General features: G+C 31.5%; 2 protein-coding genes and 6 non-coding genes across 8 annotated transcripts; 7 read left to right on the plus strand and 1 right to left on the minus strand.

The window, feature by feature from the left end:
* The first annotated feature begins 1,779 nt into the window (after positions 1-1,779).
* On the plus strand, positions 1,780-6,791 carry LOC133289820 (protein LIKE COV 1-like). Its single transcript, XM_061487824.1, has 7 exons — positions 1,780-1,968; positions 2,835-2,887; positions 4,255-4,364; positions 4,701-4,868; positions 4,962-5,059; positions 5,776-5,902; positions 6,411-6,791. Exons 1-7 carry the CDS (start codon positions 1,822-1,824, stop codon positions 6,503-6,505), a joined length of 798 nt encoding a protein of 265 aa, XP_061343808.1. The 5' UTR covers positions 1,780-1,821; the 3' UTR covers positions 6,506-6,791.
* Positions 6,792-8,604: 1,813 nt separating this feature from the next.
* Positions 8,605-8,703, plus strand: LOC133289893 (small nucleolar RNA Z43). Its single transcript, XR_009748549.1, has one exon. It is a non-coding gene; the product is annotated as a small nucleolar RNA Z43 (small nucleolar RNA).
* Positions 8,704-9,018: 315 nt separating this feature from the next.
* On the plus strand, positions 9,019-9,100 carry LOC133289889 (small nucleolar RNA U83). Its single transcript, XR_009748545.1, has one exon. It is a non-coding gene; the product is annotated as a small nucleolar RNA U83 (small nucleolar RNA).
* Positions 9,101-9,256: 156 nt separating this feature from the next.
* On the plus strand, positions 9,257-9,345 carry LOC133289892 (small nucleolar RNA snR60/Z15/Z230/Z193/J17). The gene has a single exon (XR_009748548.1). It is a non-coding gene; the product is annotated as a small nucleolar RNA snR60/Z15/Z230/Z193/J17 (small nucleolar RNA).
* A 161-nt stretch (positions 9,346-9,506) lies between these two features.
* On the plus strand, positions 9,507-9,630 carry LOC133289891 (small nucleolar RNA SNORD14). Its single transcript, XR_009748547.1, has one exon. It is a non-coding gene; the product is annotated as a small nucleolar RNA SNORD14 (small nucleolar RNA).
* Positions 9,631-9,769: 139 nt separating this feature from the next.
* Positions 9,770-9,892, plus strand: LOC133289888 (small nucleolar RNA SNORD14). Its single transcript, XR_009748544.1, has one exon. It is a non-coding gene; the product is annotated as a small nucleolar RNA SNORD14 (small nucleolar RNA).
* Positions 9,893-10,016: 124 nt separating this feature from the next.
* Positions 10,017-10,140, plus strand: LOC133289890 (small nucleolar RNA SNORD14). The gene has a single exon (XR_009748546.1). It is a non-coding gene; the product is annotated as a small nucleolar RNA SNORD14 (small nucleolar RNA).
* Positions 10,141-11,931: 1,791 nt separating this feature from the next.
* LOC133289860 (chloroplast processing peptidase) lies at positions 11,932-15,136 on the minus strand. Its single transcript, XM_061487875.1, has 5 exons — positions 14,600-15,136; positions 13,625-13,762; positions 13,118-13,204; positions 12,397-12,464; positions 11,932-12,290 (listed from the first exon to the last, which is right to left on the minus strand). The coding sequence occupies exons 1-5, from the start codon at positions 15,089-15,091 to the stop codon at positions 12,155-12,157; spliced, it is 921 nt and encodes a 306-aa protein (XP_061343859.1). The 5' UTR covers positions 15,092-15,136; the 3' UTR covers positions 11,932-12,154.
* Positions 15,137-17,915: the final 2,779 nt, after the last annotated feature.

Below are 17,915 nucleotides of genomic sequence, written 5' to 3' on the forward strand. Positions count from 1 at the left end.
AAGAAGATGAAGAACGATTAATTAGGGAAACTAATAGAAAGCATATAAAAAAAATATAGATGATGGGCTCTGTCCGGCACTTCAAATATTGATATATTGATATATTAATATATAATTTTAAAAAAGATAAATCAATGTGTACTTTGAGAACAAAAATAAAGAAATAATTATTTTTTAAATAAAGGCAAAACAATCGACGAGCCTTTAAACTTGTCATCATCACTGTGTAACTGAAGTCATGCGTGAGAGGTCATTGAGTCATTTGTCGGACCACAAGGGAAGCATTCAAACAAAAAGATATGAGAAAGGATATATATTTTTTATAATATTATGAAGAAATACTTAAGCATATGTAACATGAAAACGTATTATGTAATTCAATCAACTTAATTGTAACAATAATTTACCGATATATTTAAATATTAGTAATTAAATAATAATATAAAATAAAATGTTAAGAATATAACTCAACAAAGTATATTTTATGAGTTTAATGTCTCTTATGTTATAAGAAATAAAATTATTTTTAACGTATATATAAAAATATGTGAAATTAATATTTTTTCTTTCCTTTCTTTTTTTCATACTAATCCATAGGAATGAAAAACATTCAACCCATATTTTATATGTCATAATGCATATAAAAAACAAAATTGAAACTGGTCTTGACAAGTTAAATAAGTTTGACCAATTCTTTTAAAAAATCTGTTATGGAAAAGAATTAGACTGAACCAGAGTCCGAGTCGCAGGTTTCTCGATTTGAGTTTTACACTTACGTTAGACACGGTTCGACGTTCATATTTTTAATTTTTATTTATTTATTTTGGGTACAAGATTTAGCGTCCTTTATTGAACTTGATGCTATCATTTATTTCTTCATAACTATAAAATTCAATGGAAAAAACATTAAAAAGAAAAGAACAATGGATATTAAACAAGCATGCGAATGAAGTTCAAGAAACAAAAAAATCTCTTGACTTCGCCACGAAGATGGTAATGGTATCTTGCAATAGTCTATCCCTTCATCTAAAAGGCAAGAATCAAGCTCAGGGGCAATTTCTCTTCAATAAACTTGAACATTAATTCGACCAAAAATTGAAGTGCCTTACCCCTTAAGTCTATAATATATGTTAACCTCAATAGTCAATAATCGGTCCCCACTATATCACCATGCAACACAATAGTGTTCAGAAAAGCCAAAATATTGGCTAGTCGGCGACAACTCATCAACTACACTTGACAGTTGACACCGTAGTAGTACTTATGTATTTTCTTGCCAAAACTAACCTAACATCAGTAAAATATAGGTATTGTTGCATGGTATAAATGTATAATCATGCTATAATACATGCATTTTCTTCAAGTCCTCACATGTATCCAGCAACTCACGAAAAAAGAAAAGAAAATAAGCTCGTTCAAGTCACATGCGCCCTTTCAATTTCATTTCATCACCCAAAACGTTATTTCTTTTTTGTATTTTAATTTTTATACCATCAAGAGTCAACAATAATAAAAAAAAATATAAAAAAATTGAAATCCAACGTATACATAGGCAATCAGACAACAAGGTTTAGATTTTTAAAAATTTAGAATTATCTATTTTAAATTATTTTTGTTTGGACTAAATTAAATTAACCCAATCCCAAAAAAGGAAAAACAAAGGAAAGTGGGAGAAGAAAAAGAAAAAAGAAATGAAGAATTCTTTTGAAAATTTGTGATTCGTGTGTCTAAACTCTAAACACGGAGTTGCAGAAGGTGGACGAGGTAAGGTGAGACTTTTGGGACTTTGGAAACGGCGTCGTTATTGGTGTTCCTTCGGTGATGGCCGATGACAAGTCCTCGACGGTAATGGGCAACAGAGACAGAGATCGAGAGCTTCTCATCCCCGTCGCTGAATCCGGCGACGACGACGGCGCCGCATCCAAGCCTTCGTCTTCCACCTCATCCGTGCATCATGCTGGCCGCGAGGTGATGATCTCTTCCTCGTATACTCTAGGGTTTTAATTGTTCTTTACGCGTGCTGTATGCGTTGGAAATTTGAAGCAATTGATTAATATGGATTTTGGCTATGCTTGCTAGGATTCGGTTTAATTTGTTGCTTTTGGCCTTTAGGAAATTTCTTTGACTTTGATTGGGACTGTTTTTAGGGATGGTATCGATGAGAATTGGAATTATTTCTGTTTATATCACTGGATGAACTTGTTGACAACCTTTAAGCTAAAAACTAGTTTTTACCTTAGTGTGTTTGAAAATTCGTACCAATTTAAATGATCCGAATGTCCCCCCCTCCCCTTCCCTCTCTTCTTTCGGATTATAGAACCATTTTTTTTTTTTTTGTCTCTGTTTTGTCAAAATTACGTAATTAATGTAATTTTAAGTAGTCCAGACGTCTCTTACTCCTCTCGAAAGCCTCTATATACTTTATAATTTATGTATCATTAAGCATTGATTCAGTTTTTATGGCCATATTACATCGAAGCTGGTGGTGGCAACAATACAAACATAGGGGAATGTAAGGAAAAGAGATGTAGTTGTAGATATGGGATTTTAATATAAGGTGATCCGGTGAACTATGGGTAAAAGTACAGAGAGTTTCTTTTGAGCGGGGGTAGGAGACCTGTATTAATTTATTACGAACGAGTCTCTCAATTTCTTTTGAGATTTGCATTCATATATATCGGAATGTAATGTTTTTTTTTCATGAATTTGACTTGTGAATGCCTAAGCCTAACAAAGTTATCCCATTCTTTTAGTTGCATATTAGAAATTCTCTTCCTTTACATCTGAAGTATTTTTCTGACAGATTGCCACGTGTTGTTTCTGTCAATTTGTAGACTTTTTACAAAGTTATTAGGAGCTGGGCATCGAAAAAGTTCATGACTGGATGGTGCGCAATTCTGTATTCAACCCAATATCTTACTATTCTGAGACATAGATATACACTATGTTATTGTACACTCTTACATATCAAACTACTGCACACATTCCACCTTAATATTTCATTATCTTATCATTATTTCCTGAAGAAAGATGTCCTTTTGTATGCTTTGTATAATTTAAAAGTTTATTTTCTCTAATTTTTTATATCCATTTTATTTCTGCTGGTATCTTGGTGTTTAGGTGTTTGTGTCTGTGTCATGAACTGAAAGTCACGATTTATGATAGTTACTTAGTATATATTTGAAAGCTCTTACTTCCCTTATCCATTAGACACCGAGATATGTTGCTCGTAATATATTCAAAATGGTACTCCTTATTTGATGGGAAATCCCAATTGAATCGAACCCCTAGGTTATTAATAGTAAATCTTTATATTGCGTACTGAATTTGAACCATGCTAGTCAAATTATAACCTTTTATGTCTATTCCCACAATAAAATAAAATAAAAACCCACTCTCCATTAAACCTCGACTAGCGAGGGTGGGGTGAGGGCAATCGTTGTACGTAGCTTAACCCTTGCAAAGAGATTGTTTCCAATAATAATTTGAAGGGAAAAGTGTTTGTCATTTTAAATGACATAAGGTTATGTCATTTTAAGAGAGAGACAGACACATAAAATTTTTTTTATTTAAATTTTAAATTAAAAAAAATCACTCACTTTCTCTCTCCCATGATTTCCGTTTTTCTGTGTCTATCTCTCTCCTAAAATGACATAACTTATGTCATTTAAAATGACAAACACTAAACCCTAATTTGAATAAAACTATAATATTTTCATTGCTATCCCTGTCACTGGTTTTAGAAAGATAAGGTGATGGAGAAATAGATTACTATTTTAAAGTTATTAAAGATGATTCAGTGTAGAATAACTGCTGCAAAGAATTTTTGTTCCTGTCCAGTATTCTCCTTTCTATCTATTTGCACAGATCTTAGGTTCACAAAATTATTGTCCTGCTTCATGGTTGACCGTCTTAACATTTGAGACCAGTTGTTGCTTTGGCTTCTTTAAATTCGTAAGGTCCTTTATCTTTGTGGTTTAAGTTGTTTTGTTTGGCAATTTGAATTTTTATAATTGGAGGCTTTGAAACTAGATAGTTGACGACTCAGATTTTTTTTTTCAGTTTTGCACTCAGTATGCCTTCTTTCCTTTTCATCAGCATGCTACTACATTTGGTTTTGATGTCTTTTTAGGCTATAATTTAAGATGTAATCTGATACTGTACCCATATAATGGCACTTGCAGCTGAATGTAATGAATTCCTGTTTTTATCTGTCATGGTGAATTGGTGATAACTCACTGTTCTTTTTTTTAGTGTCATTCTTTTTCCAATCGCAATCACCTTCTACATAACATGGTGGTTTATTCATTTTGTTGATGGGTTTTTTTCTCCAATCTATGCTCAACTTGGCATCAATATCTTTGGTAAGTGCTACTGTTTTATGGTACATAACTATACCCCTTTACTTTTTTTCCAATGAGACTAAAGTAAGGGTATTTAATTTTATTGGATGGATAGTTTAGTAATTCTATATTCTTAGTATTCATTTTATTTAGGTTTTGCTATTTTCTGTTTCTGGGGTTTAATGGAAGTAGAAATGTGCAACAGAGCTACAAAACTAATACAAGTTGTCACGTGGAAATTAGATATATTATGGGCTATTGTTGTCTCTATCTCTAACCTACAAGGTTGCTCAGTGGATGTCATGGTAGCATAAAACATACTGAATTATTTGCTAATACTTCTTGCCTCTTGGTCAGGTCTTGGATTCGTAACTTCCATAACTTTCATCTTCTTGGTTGGGGTTTTCATGTCATCGTGGTTGGGTGCATCTGTCCTGGGACTTGGGGAGTGGTTTATCAAGCGAATGCCTCTTGTTCGCCATATCTATAATGCCTCCAAGCAGATTAGTGCTGCTATCTCACCAGGTGTGTTTGCCAACATGTTACTTTTAATTGTGATACTGATGTGAATGTAATGTTGGGTGAGAACTGTTTATCTTTACATATGTGTTATCACAGATCAAAATACACAGGCCTTCAAAGAAGTAGCCGTCATTCGGCATCCACGCATTGGTGAATATGCATTTGGATTCATAACCTCATCTGTTGTCCTTCAGGTTTCTTAGAGACTTCTATGTTTGATAGCTTACTTCAGAAAATTTTCTTTCATCATTGCTTAAATTGGTGCTTTGGTGTCACTGCTTTAATGTTGCTTATACTGTGATCATTATTATTTTCTGATTCAGCTGTGTCAGTCTGCATGGGAATAGTTTGGACTATTCTGTTATTTCTTGCTTGATGATAGCATGTTGATCTATGTGTTGCTGGTGTGATATACAGGTCCATATGATTCATCTGTAGCATGTGGCTGATGCTTGTTTGGCTTAGCTTGGCTTGACTAAAAATTGAAATATTATCTTACTTATTGTTGCCAACTAATAATTGACTAATGGTCACTTATTCTTGCCAACTTGCATTGACTATTTTGATGATCTTGGTTGCCATGTAGCCTTTTAGGTTCTTTTTCTTTAGTTGTTTATCTGTAAAACCATATAATATTGCAAAATCCCATTTCGATTTACTCAAAGGTTTGTGCTGTACTCCATAATCAGTTGCCATTTTTTCTGAATGCTCATTCTAAATGCCTTCTTGATGTTAACTTGTGATCAATAGTTTAAAGTCATTGGAAAATTTCCATATGGATAAGCATTTGATGTATTGTGTTTGACAAGGCAGGTTTAATGTTAATAATGAAAATAATCTGAGATTATCAGAGCTTTAAATAACTTTACATGTTGAATTTAACTCTCTTAATTATATTATCATTTCACAGAGTTATTCTGGAGATGAGGAGCTATGCTGTGTCTATGTTCCCACAAACCATCTTTATATTGGTGATATATTTCTTGTCAACACCAAGGATGTTATTAGGCCAAACTTATCAGTCCGGGAAGGAATTGGTGAGTTGTTCTAGCTTTTATAGTTACCCAGAGTCTTGAATTATAGAAGAAAAAGAAGGCTTAATTACTTACTTTGCACTCTGTTAATATTATGAAGATGGTTTGTTATTTAGAGTGAACTCCTTTTTGGGGCTCCCGCTGCTTGTGGTGCAGTAAAGTTGGAGCCAAGGTTTTTGGTCTTACTATGGAATTGGGGTATAATTATTAAAAGGACTGAGTAACACTAGTTGTGTATACAATTATACACTTCACTCGCATATTCTTCATACTTTTTGTGTAAACGATTGCATGACACACTAATCCTGTTGCAATTTTATGAACAGTCCAGATTCTACACATACCTCATATAGTATGTGCTACTATCATCTCTAGGCTAGCTCATGTTCTTCCAGTTGCGAGCAGTGAATATTTGTGCATGTTGGTGGACATGCTAAAAGTCAAAATAAATAAAAATAATCTAATTTTGAATTCATTCCTGTATATTTTTAACATATGCAAAGTTTTGCAGAAATTGTCGTTTCTGGAGGCATGTCAATGCCACAGATCCTATCAACGCTTGATTCACATGTTCGAATGGAAATAAGTAGACCTGATAGAAGATGAGAGTGAAAGGTATTGTGGCTGTTCTTTTAGTAGCTTACTTTATTTCATATGGAGTCATCAGAATGGCATTGAATTTACATTGTTGATCTATAAGAAAATATTAGATTCTGATGGATTCATTTCTGTGTAATAGAATGTATAATTTAGCGCTTGTTTAAAAATATAGTTTGGGTGATGATACATGCGTACAAAATTCTACTGTGGTAGGAGTCTCAAATCTTCACCTGTGCATATTATGGTGGTATCCACTTGTTATAGCAATTCAATTTTGTACTGCCGATTACTGGCTTTCAACTTTGATGGATTTGACTCGTTTAAAACAACACATACTTTTTAGATGATAATATGCGAAATTATAATTCTAGATTCAAAAATCAAAAGGGAGTAGATTTCAACTTCATAGTTTGTTATATATTTTATTACACGTTGAATTTTTAACTAATGGTTATAACTTCTCACTTTATTCTCTAAAGTACATCTTTTGCTCTAGAGGAGCCAATCAGCCAAATTCCAATTTAATCGATGTTTCTGTGTGGTTTTCTATTCATTAGCCAGTCAATTTGAATGTTACCATTGTCGATGTTTCTGTGTGGTTTTCTATTCATTAGCCAGTCAATTTGAATGTTACCATTGTCGATGTTTTGTTTGCTATAATTTACTTGTATTTATTAAAAAAAAAGTGCAACAATTTGACATTTATAATTTAATAAAATATTTTTTTAGAAGGTTCTGCTATTCCCTTTTGTAGCTTATTGTGCTTATAAATATTTTCGTTTTTATTTTTTATTTTATGAAATAAGAGAAAAAACAATCGCCTTTTGTGAAATATTGTTGCCGATTGTTTTAAGGGATTTGCGTCTATCATCTTACATGACACCAAAAAATTTCTTACACACAATATTTTGTGGGGCTTACACTTTTTAAAGTAAAATAAATAATAAAATTAAGGCACGCAAAACGAATCTCTATAACATTACACAATCATTTTTCTTTCAACATAACTCTTATAAAATCCTTGTTTTAAACCCTATTATAATAAAAGGTTAAGATTTCTTCATATTATTCTTTAACCTGATAATGACATCGTAAGAGAGTGAACTTTACAAAAATAAGTTAAATAGATTTTATACAAATAACAATAATTTTTATACAAAATTACATTAATAAATAGTATAAGAGAATTTAAATTTTATTTTAATTGTCATCGATCTAAGTAATAGGCTAAAAGTATTCAAGGAGTTGGACGTTTGAGATTTGTAAAACAAATAAGGCATTAGTACGAAAAGATTAACAATAATAATATTTTTATCCAAAATTAGTAGATGAATTCAAATGAAAAGTACCAAAAGATTGAAGAAAAAAGTGTTAAAAACAAAATTATATATATATATATATATAACATTAGATATTAAAAAATAACAATAAATAATTAAAAAAATAAAGAGATATAAATCAAATAGGAAAGAAAGAGAAGTAAACAAATAAACATAAAGAGATATATGAGAAAAGGAGAAAAAAGAAAAAAATTATATTTATGAAAGAAATTCTTATGATTTCTTAGTAAAATAAGTTAATAATTTTTTTGTAAGTTCTAATCCAGAAAAATAGTGCCTGATATAGTCTTCTTCTTTTTTTATGTTTTTTTTTAATCATACCCATGCTTGATTTTTAAGTAAGATATATATTAAGAAAAAAAAACATAATATTAATTTTTTATAATAATTAATATCTGCCATTTTAATTTTAGAGAATGACAATTTTATTGAAGAAATATAATCACGTTTTCATTTATTTGTTTTAGTTATTATCTCTTATAAATAATAAATAGGCGGGCACGTTAACAAAAGGCCCATAGTCCGCACAGTCTAGAGACTTGTTTGACGGCACTGTTTAACCAAAACCCTAACCCTATCCCTCAATTGCCCTCTTTATAAACACTCTCTATCCACCTCCTTACGCCCTCATTGTGCCTAGGGTTTTCATAGTTCAGCTGCAATTTCAAACATCAAATCTTTTTTTCCTTCTTTTTTCCCCTTCTTCTTCTTCTTCTTCTTGCCTCTTCCCTGATATTCACCGTTGATGTGTTCTCACAAATCTTGGGACGGTGATGATTTCTGTGATTAAGGTCTCGTTCGTCGTAATTGGCCTAATTGGCCTTGCCGACCATCCTGCTATATCACCACCCATATTCTGAGTCCCTGTCATATCCAATTTGTTTTTTTCTACTTTTTGAAATTCCTTTAGATTAGTAATTTTTTTTTTTTTTTTAATCTTCGTTGTTACTGTTTTATGGTGACGAGGTTTGTGCTTTATAGATCGGCCGATGATTAAATCATAAAAAAATAGACAAGCATATGTCTGAAGTAATTCATGTAGATCAATCTAATCTTCTCTATGAGGCCATTCATCTATATGTTTCTTGTATTGATTTTTTTTCTAATTTCTTGCTTTAAAAAATCAAGAATAGATTATTTCTTTTGGTAAAAGTTTTTTGTTTTTGAATTATTATTTTTTGCCAATGACGAAACATATGGTACATATGTAATGTATGATTTTTCATGATTACCATACCATTACTGCCTTCCTTCCGAGGCTAAGTTTTTCATGACTCTGTTTTTCTGGTGTATTGTATTTGCATTTTATTCGTTTTTTGTTTGAGTTGAGTCTTTTGAATTTACTTTTTCAGTGTATTGTCTCCTTTGATTAAATTATCTATAGAGATCTGTGGTTTTACTGTTGTAGTTGTCATGGGAGGGTCATATGATGATTAGAAGCATAGTTCAGATGATATGTCTGTGATTATTTTATTTCTTGTCTTTCGCTCCTATCTGATGACCCCTTTATATTTTAGCGTATTATATTTGTTGTTCTGTGTTGTTTGGTCACTTTTATCTGATATCCAATGAGCCGTGTTTTCTTGTATTGGAAAATGTTTTTATCTTTGTGTATAGCTGTGGCACGATCCATTTGTTTCATATTTTGGTTGTCTTGTAATGGTTCTCGTCTGGGATGATATCTCTTAAGGCTTGTTTCTCAAAACATTCGCAGTGGCTGCCTAAGAGCTTTCGCCTTCGCCAGGCTTGAGAGCTAGTGCTGCTTTTATCCTTCCTTGGATGTCTGAGACTTTGTAACTTTTATGCTTATTTTAAATCGTGTTTATTTTTGGTAGGGATGTTTTGGTGTCTTGTTGAAAAATTTAGTAGCTTATGTTCATATTGTGTTGGATTAGCAAATGTTACACGTAGTGTTTTCATGTGTTTAATTACTCAATGATGACAAATCCAAAGGCTTGTTTCTCTAAACATTCGCAGTGGCCGCCTAAGAGCTTTCGCCTTCGCCCGGCTTGAGAGCTAGTGCTGCATTATCCTTCCTTGGATGTCTGAGAGTTTGTTTATTGTGTCATGAATTTCCATGCTTTTTTATATATTTAATTGGGCTTTGTATTTTATTCTTGCTTTCACGAGATTATATAATGATTATTTGGTTGTGTTATATGTCTTATCTTCATTCAAACCTATGATGATAAATCCAAAGGCTTGTTTCTCAAAACATTCGCAGTGGCCGCCTAAGAGCTTTCGCCTTCGCCAGGCTTGAGAGCTGGTGCTGTTATTCTCCTTCCTTGGATGTCTGAGGTTAAATGTTGCTGTGTTAAAATTTTATGTTTGCATTGTTTGGGACTAATTCACTGAAGTTAGTAGCAGCAGATGATGGGCTATGATTCTCACTAATCTTTGCATGTTTTTAAATATACTGTTTCTCAGTTCTTTGTTAGTTGTTATATATGGCGAGTCCCGTTAGAGGAACAAATGCTGCTCTCCCCTCTGATTGCTAAAGGAGGTCCTTGTGGTCGGGCAGAGTGGTTAAATTTGCCCAAGCAGCGTTGGAGATACAATGCTTTTTTATATGCTTAATGAATAGTAGTGTAGACAACGATGTCAATGTACATTTGCTCTTTCATTTTTTTATATTAACGAAATGCATGATTGAATTATATTTCTTTTTTTGGTAATTTTTTCTCCATGAATCTTTTAGAAATGCACTAATTTTACTCAGGAAGTGCTTTTGCAATTATATAGTGTTTAGGGTGTGTTTAAATGTGTTTTTGTTTTTAAAAACTGTTTTAAGAATGAAGTTTGAAAACTGATTTTGAGAGTAAAAGAACAAGAAAACTTGTTTCGAGAAGATGTAATTATTTACAAAAATGTCATTAATGAATTCTTAGATTTACAAAAATGCCGCCGCAAAATAATTTAAAATAACAAAAATTGATTTAATTATGAAAATATTATTAATGAATCCCTTTATTTACCAAATTGTCGCTGCACAAAACTAAAAACCATAAAACAATTTTGAAAAACAAGTAAAACTTGTTTTGCTTTTTTGATTTCCAATACTAAAAAGCAGACACGGTTTTTAAAACAGGATGAATGAAAACAGATTTTTAAAACAGGATGAATGAAAACAGGTTTTCAAACAAGGTTTTTTGTTTAATTTTTTTAAAAACTAAACTGTTTTTGAAAACACAAATCAATCAGGTCCTATAGGAAGAGTGTTTTTCCGGTATATAAAGCTATTTTCTAAATGACATTTTTTGGGTTTAAGATTAAAAATAAAAATTGTTTTAATAAGTTAACTATATCAAGTGTAAGGAGAAACATTAATTATTTATATTATTACAAGAATGATTGGAGAGATAATGAATTTGTCATTGGGCCAGAGATTAATTAATTGAACATGATTAGTTAATAAATTGTAAATTTAAAATGTGTCAATGAGTAGAAAAAAATATTAATATTCATTTAATTGATTTTTTGAAAAAGTCAAGTCTAAATTTTCTTCAAAATTTAAATTTAATGATTTTATTTGCTTTAATTTTATCGTATTGTTTTTTTGTTTTATAAAATTGTCAAAAATGAAATTAGTGGAATATATTTACCGTAATGATTGCCAAAAATAAACTATTGGTTGAGAAATCAAGAAAAAATGTTAAATTATTTTTAATTGAAATTCAAGAAACGTTTATCTTAATTAATTAAACGCATAATAATGAATTTTACTAGCAATTAGGTTCTTAAAAAAATTAATTCAGAACTATACAGTATGTCATGAAAAAAGAATGAAATAGTTTTAGAGGAATGAATGTCAAGAATTAAAAATGTTTTAAAATAAATTATTTTGAAGGGAAATTAAATTTGCGATTTTCTTCTTATTACCTCTTATTTTTAATTTTATTTTTGTTAGATCAAAATTAAATCAACAATTTTTTTATTTTGTAACTGTTGATTTGAATTTAATCTAAAGATAACAAAATTAATAAAAAAATAAAATAATAGTAAGTATAACTTATCCTATTATTTTAATATATTAACTTTAAAATTGTATATTCCTTAAAGTAAATAAAATCCTTCGACAAATTGCTAAAGCTGTATATTTTCTGTTACTATTGCATCTGAATTCTGAATAAATACAGTCAAAAGGTGATGAACAATTACACGAGTCATTATGTAGAATGGAAAGGAACTTAAAAGATTTTCAAGCCAAACAAACGTCCCATTTCTTTTTTAAAATTGATAAAATTAATATTAAAAAGAACGTTACAAAAATGATACAATTCACAACAAATGATTGGTGTGATGGGATGAAGAGTGGTCATTGAGAGGCTAGAGTAGTCTCCTGCTTGGTTTCAATAAGGCAACCTTCCTTAGAAATTGTGCCGGCAATTCTATTTGGTGGCCAATAGCGGAGTACTGATCTACCTATTATATTCTTGGCTGGCAGGGGACCCCTAAGAAAATTACATTCCATTCGCAACTAAATTAGTATATAAGGAAAAGAGAATACTGAAGATAATGAATTCATCTTTTGATAATTATGATCTTTAAATACATTACCACACATGGGAATCATAGCTGTTATTGCGGTTGTCTCCCATCACAAATACGTAGTTCTCTGGCACACGCTGCACAACAAATATTTTTAAACTAAATACAAAAACATGCTATTAACTTTAGGACAGGGCTAGACATTATAAGCCCAAAACAAAAACTTTAAACCTTTTAAACTATGGTACAGGATATTATAACAATCAATTAGTGTTATTACCAATGTTACTACCAATCAATTTAACTGTTAGAATGATTATATTGATCCAACGGTTATATTTATTTTCATCTTTGTATGGTTATGATTCTCCATATTTAATGTGAAAACATTAAATATGAAAAAATCATAACAATACAAAAGTGAAAATAAATATAAAGTATTAAATATGAATAATCATAATCATACAAAGATAGAAATAAATATAACTGTTGGATCAACATAATTGAGTGAAATTGATTGGTAGTAACATTAATTGATTGTTACAATATCTTTCCCCTTAAACTATAAGCATACCTTCGTTATAATTTAAAAAAAAAAAATCTCAAATATTTTCAATTGAATTTATACTTTCTAAAATTTACCTGCATTTAAAAATATCCGTGGATACTTAGCTAGTTACTATCATATTCGTCCTAGCATTTCAATGGAGGACTTAACATATCACAGTTATGCAGTTCCTAGAGAGAAGGGGAGGAGAACTGAGCCACATTATAAAATGATAGAACTTACTGTGGGTTTCATCTCATAAGAAGGTGGTTCAAAGATGAACTTTTCATTCCTCTCAATCCCATTAACTACAAGATGCCCTTTACGAACCTGCGTATAATTCAATTGCTCACATTTAAGTGACCAAGTTGCCAAATCAAACACCAAGAATCCGACAAAAGTTATAACTGTATACTAACTGCAATATTCTCCATTCATGCAAACATTTTGAATTCCAAAGTACATGTAACAACCAGTGGCCCCTGGCCAGCTAACCAAACTTTGTAACAGCTAGCAAATAAGAACAAAGTCACCAAACTTACCCCCCAAAACGAGAAAACTAGCAAGGGGAAAATGAGGCCTTTGACGAATAAAAGACAAAAACCAGACCACGAAAGAAAATGTAACAAGACATTGTGATCATAAAAGAGAACAGTGCACAGTAACATTAGTTCAACAAGGCAATGAACAAACAATGAAAAGCCAGCATCATAAAATAAGAGTATGAATGTTAATCTCCAAAGATCTTACCTCCACAATATCACCTTCCTTTGCAACAATACGTTTTATAAAAACATCATCATCCGTATATCCAACTTCTTGAAGGACTGGAGGGCTTTTAAATATCACTATGTCATTTGCGCATGGCTTTCTAAAATAGTATGAAACCTGAAAACATGAAGATGTATCTTTACAATAGAGATGCATCATAACAAAAAGTCTAGTCGATGCTGATGTCAAAATCTATTTAAAGAGCATAGCCATATGTTAACATGATTTTGTCTCACGAGTATTACATACTTTTTTGTGAAGTCAAATTTAACATTAAGCAATTCTCATCACAATAAATAGCTACAACTCTGAGACTGTTATCGGTGAGGAACTAAGCCAGCATAGGAACTAGGAATTTGCCGATTTAAGTATAAAAAACAATACTTTATGAAATTAATGACGAATGAGCTTACGATATAAACTAAAATCTACTATACACCCTAAACTTGGAACCTTATATATGTCCAACATTTCAATCACTAATACTCACAAACACAGCAAAACATTTCACGTTTTCTATTAACCTTGCCAAAAGTAGTGTCTAAAAAAAACCTCAACTCCTATGTTCCCTGTAGAAAAGCACTGAATCGTCTCATCATATTTCAACAAATAGCTGAAGTTTTCATATGAAGATGTATCTTTACATAGAGATGCATCATGACAGAAAGTCTACTTGAATGCTGATGTAAAAGTCTAGTAAAAGAGCATAGCTATACACTTAATTTTTTTGTCTCACAAATGTGGAGGTCTAAAGTTTCACACTACATTTTTGCGGAGTAGCTAAATTTAACATAAAGCAAATCTCATAATGTTTCAAATAATAGCTGAAATTTTATTCATTTTAAAATTTTATAGTCGACATATTTTTAGTTAAAATAAAAATAAAAATGCAAAGCTAGTCATAAGTGAATTGACACCCTCCTGAAATTAAAAGCTTAGGAACAAAATTACTACCTTTTCAGCAACAATTCGATCTCCAACATCAAATGTAGGATACATTGACAACGAAGGAATGTACCTCGGCTCAGCCACGAACGTACGAAATGCAAGCGATATTGCCAGAGCCGCAAATACCGTCTTTGCGTCATCAGAAGTGAAATTCAACCATTCTGGCAAAGGCCCCGAAGACCCATCTTTTTTCTCCACCTCTCGCTCACCCCCACCATCGCCACCTCCACCGCCGTCGCCGCCATCTCCTCCGCTATCCGAGTCCAATACCGCCTTAATGTCTTCGCCGGAATCCTTCAAGGCTTTGCAGTGGATTCTACGGTGAAGAGTGGTAGTGGTTTTGTAGAGGTGCGAAAAGTGGCGATGACAGTGAGCTGATGAAGGAATCGTTGAATTTAAACGGAAATTGAGGATTTTGATTGGTTTGAAGAAGTGGGCATGGTTCAAGTTAGGGTTTTGAAGCGAAGGCAGTGAAGAGAAGAGAGAGAGGGATGGCATATCTTCGTTCTTGTGTTAAGTTCAACTTCGACTTTGAGATATGAAAGAAAATCATAAAATCCTATTATTCTAATTATGATCATATTTATATGTACGGCTAAGATGGGAGTTTGTTTGTTTCATTGTTGGGTAAAGTCTCATTTTAAACGACGTAAAGTTGTGTCATTTTAAATGAGAGAAAGAGATAGATAAATGAAAAGAGAAAATGAACAAAAAAATATAAAGATATGAGTCCTACTCTTTGTGAGAGTGAAATGATATAAGTTGTGTCATTTAAAAGAACAAATACTTTTCCTTTTATTTTTTTTTGAAAAATATATCTTCTCACCTGATAAAGTGGTCACTTGATCATATTATTTGATCACAATCACTTATTGATGATGAAATAAGAGAAAAAAATATATATAATTTTTAAATAAGTGATTGTAATCAAATAATATGATCATTCTTTTTCACACGAGCATTCATTTCCTTTGATTTCGATATGTTGTTGGTGTTTTTTCTTTTTCTCTCTTTTATTCTTTTTCGTTTAAAAACTAGAGTAAACACCTTTTTTAATCCCTGGCAATATCTACGAAGTCCTTTTCAGTCTCTGACAATAAAAAATGACCAAATTGGTCACTGAAAGTATAAGAAAAGGGCCACTCTACATATTTGGGAGTTGACATAAGGACTAACATGGCTCCTTTTTTTGTAATTTCAGGGACCAATTTGATCCTTTTTTATTGTCAGGTACTAAAAAGGACTTCGTAGATATTGACAGAAACTAAAAATGGTGTTTACTCTAAAAACTATTATTTTGAATACAAGGGTGGGCGTGGCAGTTGGCACACTGAACTTCACCTTATGTTTCATGCCTTTGAGTCTGTCTTTGTATATTTATTCAAAGTTGTACTAAAACAGAGTAAAGTTTAGGGTGTGATTATTTCAATATTGGAGGAAATAATTTTATTTTATATATATTTATAAAAGTGTATGAGGCTCATACAGGGTTATATGAAGAGAGAAAAAAAATTTGATCTCACATATTTATATATATATATATAAGATATATATTTTTGTTTTTGGTAAAGGGAGGGGCAAAGTCCAAAAAAAAATTAAGAAAACACAAACAAAGCAAAAGGAAAACAGAAAAAAAAATTATTAGTATAGAAAATAATTTTATCTCATGCAATATGAGAGATATTAAACCCTAAAATTTAATGTAACTTTGGGAGAAATTAGTCAAATAAATTTGAATTAAGATGATAAATATAATTGCCATAATTAAAATGCAAGGCATGCCTTTCCGCAATAGTGTGATACAGACCCCAATCCCAGGGTAGAAAATTCAACAGGACACAATGTTTTTTTGCCTTCATAAACTAGATTTTCTTTACATCGATGTAAAGGAAATTACAAATATGAGTAAACTACTCGGGAATTCATATACAGAATTGAAAGTTACAAAAACTAAACCAGAGTAATGCAAGCACTAAAAATTATAAAGTAATTGGAGAGGCTTGACTCTCTCCTAGCCAAGAGTTCTCAATTCCCAATTTCTTACTTGATGCCTCCTTCTATTCTTCCATATTATTTAACCAACACTTTAGTAATTACCTGACCCTTCCATGCCTTCATTCCGTTGTGGTTTAGCATTGGTGACCATTTGAGCTAACTCATCATTGGTGACCCCATATTTTTATGGTTTGAGCTCGCGAAACTTTGGTCTTAAAAAATTAAATCTCTGTTTAAATATGTCAAATTGGTCTAGCCTGTAACCTGTTATGAATATAATTATCATCGTGTAGCCTGACTTATTTACAAAAAAAAAAGCTTGACTTAACCGATTAAAAATAAAAATAAAAATTTATCCAAACAGAATATATGATCAACAACACTAATAATTCCATAGAGATTTATAAATTCAATGTACATTCAAACAGCATAAAATAGAACAAAATCATTCAAAAAATCTGCTTAACCAATAAATTAAAGTAATACAAAATTATGCATATCCAAAAGAATAAAAGATTACAAATTTTGCGTAAACAATTTAATATACTCATATCAACATTATATTAGTATAAAAAATAAAAAATAAGAGAGTAAGTAGGCCAGCCTGACGGGCTTTAAGACCGGACTTTTGAATTGGAGCCTAAAGCTTTTATACAAGTTTAAGTCTGGATCTAACAACCAAAATACATAGACTAGGCCAAGCCTACACGAGTCAGGCCAAAGACCCCTAGCTCTTTTAAACCCCTAATCTTTACGGTCTAACTTATTGGATCGAACAATCACGCATACACAATCGCAAAACAGAAAGTGAGAAGGGAAAAAAAAGATGAAAATACAAGATTAGCCCATAATTCACTTAATATTGACTACGTCCAACAATATTTTATTATATTTTTCTCACCACATTCATTATAAAGCACTTTATTTATAAGGGGAATATAAATTGGCTTAGAAACACTAAGTAACAATAGCTATTCATGAGTCCAAACTCAAATTACTAAAAAGAGAAGAAAAAGAGAGAGACCCGTAACAGTATAAGGTCTCCATAGTCTTTGGAGTGCTGCCCTCACACTTCAATTGGGATCCCGATTTGCTTTCTTTGCGTCTCACCAATAAGAGTCATTATCTAAATGCGAAGTATGAGTCATATTCATTATAATTGTATCAGAGTGTAGTTAACTTAAATATTGAGTAATGTTTATTGGATCACTCATACAACTTTTTGGATACAATGATGAATATGAGATTTGAACTTATAATCTCCTGCAGATTATCCAAATCCATCATCACTACTAGACTATTACTAATATAATAAGGACGCTGAAAT

Source organism: Gastrolobium bilobum, unplaced genomic scaffold (genome assembly GCF_033153095.1).
Source record: "Gastrolobium bilobum isolate Gb01-03AN ecotype WA unplaced genomic scaffold, APGP_CSIRO_Gbil_v1 utg4848, whole genome shotgun sequence".
NCBI classification, from domain to species: Eukaryota; Viridiplantae; Streptophyta; class Magnoliopsida; order Fabales; family Fabaceae; genus Gastrolobium; species Gastrolobium bilobum.

Coding starts and splice junctions, on each gene's coding strand:
- LOC133289820 (XM_061487824.1), top strand. CDS start 1,822: ATGGCCGATGACAAGTCCTCGACGGTAATGGGCAACAGAGACAGAGAT. Junction 5,060..5,775: donor CCTCATCTGTTGTCCTTCAG/GTTTCTTAGAGA, acceptor ATCATTTCACAG/AGTTATTCTGGAGATGAGGA. Junction 5,903..6,410: donor ATCAGTCCGGGAAGGAATTG/GTGAGTTGTTCT, acceptor AAAGTTTTGCAG/AAATTGTCGTTTCTGGAGGC.
- LOC133289860 (XM_061487875.1), bottom strand. CDS start 15,091: ATGCCATCCCTCTCTCTCTTCTCTTCACTGCCTTCGCTTCAAAACCCT. Junction 13,763..14,599: donor ATCGAATTGTTGCTGAAAAG/GTAGTAATTTTG, acceptor TCATGTTTTCAG/GTTTCATACTATTTTAGAAA. Junction 12,465..13,117: donor CTTATGAGATGAAACCCACA/GTAAGTTCTATC, acceptor TTTGTTGTGCAG/CGTGTGCCAGAGAACTACGT.